This window comes from Diadema setosum, chromosome 8 (genome assembly GCF_964275005.1).
Source record: "Diadema setosum chromosome 8, eeDiaSeto1, whole genome shotgun sequence".
NCBI lineage: Eukaryota > Metazoa > Echinodermata > Echinoidea > Diadematoida > Diadematidae > Diadema > Diadema setosum.
In genome coordinates, this window is record NC_092692.1 from 11,040,887 (window position 1) to 11,043,880 (window position 2,994).

Consider the following 2,994-nt stretch of genomic DNA (forward strand, 5'->3'; position numbering starts at 1 on the left):
TTGGTTGTAGTGTCGCACATGATTTCAATGTCGCGGATTCGCAGAGAAGGGAAAGAGGAAAATTGTGTTATTACTTGTATTAAGCTTCCCACTTACCACACTGCTCATTTTGAATGATATATAGGGGTTAATAAAGTGATGGGATTTTATCGTGCAATGTTGTCATAGTTACTGATCGTTAAAGGGGAAAGTACTGCGAACGTCGTTCAGTTATCAATATGATATTAGTTTTAATTCAGATCCCGATGTGCTCTTTACAGATACCCTTTCCAACTTGCCTGCTCAATGTTCAACGCACAGGCCTGGCACTAATACTGAAAAAACTGACTCCAGGGAAAGTTGCAGCTGAACAAATACAGCTTTTGGGTTGAAAAAAGTGAATTCAGCAGTACAGCTTGTCTCAGTGAAGAATCTTAACGAGACAACCAGGAATGGGGAAGCACGAGCACCAAGGTGTGAGAATGAAGAGGGCCGCTGCCAAGGCAGCCGCGAGGCGCGAGCGAAAGCAGCGGATTCGCGAGATGCGGTACGCCTTCAACGATGCCCACGCCGAGTCGATGGGCTACGACAACGAGCTCTCTCGACCCTCAACACCACGCCCTCACAGCGGGGTCATCGCCCTCCGTAACATGGAAGCTCTGCGGAGCCAGGTGCCGCCGCCTGAGAAACCACCGGACACTCTGACGTCCAAGTCCTGGAAATACCTGAATACGTGCTTCGGCATCATGGCCGTAGCCTTAGTCGGTGTCGGCGTTCTGGTCGGAGTGACTGGACACTGGACAACGAGCAACGCCGGCACGGCCGGCATCGCCCTCATATGCGTTGGTGTCGGCGTGGTTGTCTTCCTCGTCATTGTGGCGTACGTTCGTCTTCGGCATGCCAAGATGAGGGAGACACGAAGGGAGAAAAAGAAGGCGAAGGGCGATGCTGAGAAGGGCGAGCTCGATGTGAAGAAAGGCGAGTTTGACGGTGAGGAAAAGAAGAGACCCAAGACGGCTCCTGACTTGGAGGGCGGGCTATCCGTCCAGATTAGACCCACATCGAGTCGGCAGGGTAAGAGGAAGAAGCGAGCCAAGTCCGCTGCGGGTGGCATTCAAAGACTCGACGGTGACGCCGACTTCGCCAATAGGTATGTGATTGATAAAGCCAAAGAAGCTTTTATGGATCAGTGGTACAATATGGTATAATGATTTCATCCTCGTCCAAGTTTCCTAATGGCCTGTTCACACATCTTAAAGGACAAGTTCACCTTCATTAAAGGGATCATACAGTTTTGGTTAAGACCTAATTTCGGGTTTCTAACATTTTTTTTTTTGTGTGTGAAATAATGAGAAACCTCTTATGAAATATGAAAGAGCATGTAATTCTATGAGGAATTCAACATTTATTTGATGAAAATTGGTTTTGAAATGGCTCAGATACCCAAAACAAAGCAATAATAATAAACTGTAGGTCCCACATTTTATTAGGATCGCTTTGTTTTACTTTGTTTTAGGATGCCTGAACCATTCCAAAACCGATTTTAATCAAATAAACTTTGAATTCCTCTTAGAATGACATGTTCTGTGCCATTGATTTCTTGGTATCTCTCAAAAAGTTAAAAGCCAAATCCTCAGCTCCACCAATACTGTACCATCCCTTTAACATAAGGATTGAGACAATGCAGCAATATTAGAAGAACACATCAGTGAAAGTTTGAGGAAAATTGGACAATCGATGCAAAAGTTATGAATTTTTTAAACTTTTGTCTTGGAACCGCTGGATGAGGAGACTACTAAGGCTCGTGATGTCATATGAGTACAACAGTATAAAGAAAATGTAAAGAAAATGCAACATATTTTCACTTTTTCGCATAATACAAGAGCACTTGACTTGCCTCTTTCTAAAGGCAATGGGAATAATATTACCCATAACATACTGACTCGTTACTGACATATGTCGAGGCAAGAGAATGTGTACTTTTTTCAAAAGATGAACTTTTGTGAATTTCTCTTTATATTTTCCTTATATTGTTGTACGCATGTGACGTCATACACTGCAGTAGTCTTCTCTTCCAGCGGTGACTGCACAAAAACTTCAAAAATTCATAACTTTTGAACGGATTGTCCGATTTTCCTCAAACTTTCAATGATGTGTTCTACTATTATTGCTACTTTCTCTCAATCCTTATGTTAATGAAGGTGAACTTGTCCTTTAACGACATTACATTTTCTTAATGATATCACGAAGACAAACTTGACAAAGTTTTTGTTGTGTTTATGACAAAATGGGGCCCTATCAAAAGATAATTTGCTCCAGAAAATACTAACATCAAATCTGACGATATCGTATTAATGATATCCACCATTTTCACACCATTTCAGAATCCCTGCAAATGGTGTAATGAATAATCAACGTCTTTTTAGAAGTATTGAATTTTACTGTTTTTATGGTCATTATGGCAAAAGTAGGCTTTGCCGTGTTTTTCTGTTTTGTTTTGTAAAGCTTTTGAAAGTACCATGAACACCTGTGTCTTCTTGTGTTTCTGTCACCCAAAATGCAGTGCCATCGATACGTGTGACACCAAAAACATTCTTCCCCGCTCCGCGAGTCGAAATAGCATGAACTCTCAGCAGGGGTCAATCAATATGACAGCAATCCCCGAGGACCGCGAAGAGGGACCACCGGCTACACCGGCTGAAGGATTCAGCTCTTTGGAGGAGGAGGAGCGGGTGGCCACGCCCCCTGGCACTGTCATGGATTAGCTGTCCAATAGGATCCCTGACTAGGGACGGGAGGGGAGGCGGGGCGGGGCTCAGGAAAATGACTCGACATCACAACATGATTGTCTATTTCTGATGACTGCAGTGCCAAATTAAAATAGGCAAATGATATGGATAGAGCTGACATACCATTGGCTCTGACCTTCTCACAATGCGAAGTGGTATAGTTTATAGTTCATGAATCAGTGGGAGGGGGAGGGCGTGGGAAATTTATGGCAGATTTCTTCTATCT

General features: G+C 43.5%; 1 protein-coding gene across 1 annotated transcript; it reads left to right on the forward strand.

The window, feature by feature from the left end:
- The first annotated feature begins 431 nt into the window (after nt 1-431).
- On the forward strand, nt 432-2,744 carry LOC140231810 (uncharacterized). The gene is made up of 2 exons (XM_072311963.1): nt 432-1,129; nt 2,543-2,744. The coding sequence occupies exons 1-2, from the start codon at nt 432-434 to the stop codon at nt 2,742-2,744; spliced, it is 900 nt and encodes a 299-aa protein (XP_072168064.1).
- Nucleotides 2,745-2,994: the final 250 nt, after the last annotated feature.

What these genes read in the sequence shown, in the direction of transcription:
- LOC140231810 (XM_072311963.1), top strand. Translation starts at nt 432, where the DNA reads ATGGGGAAGCACGAGCACCAAGGTGTGAGAATGAAGAGGGCCGCTGCC. An exon ending in GACGCCGACTTCGCCAATAG is followed by an intron (nt 1,130 to 2,542) that starts GTATGTGATTGA and finishes CCCAAAATGCAG; the next exon opens with TGCCATCGATACGTGTGACA.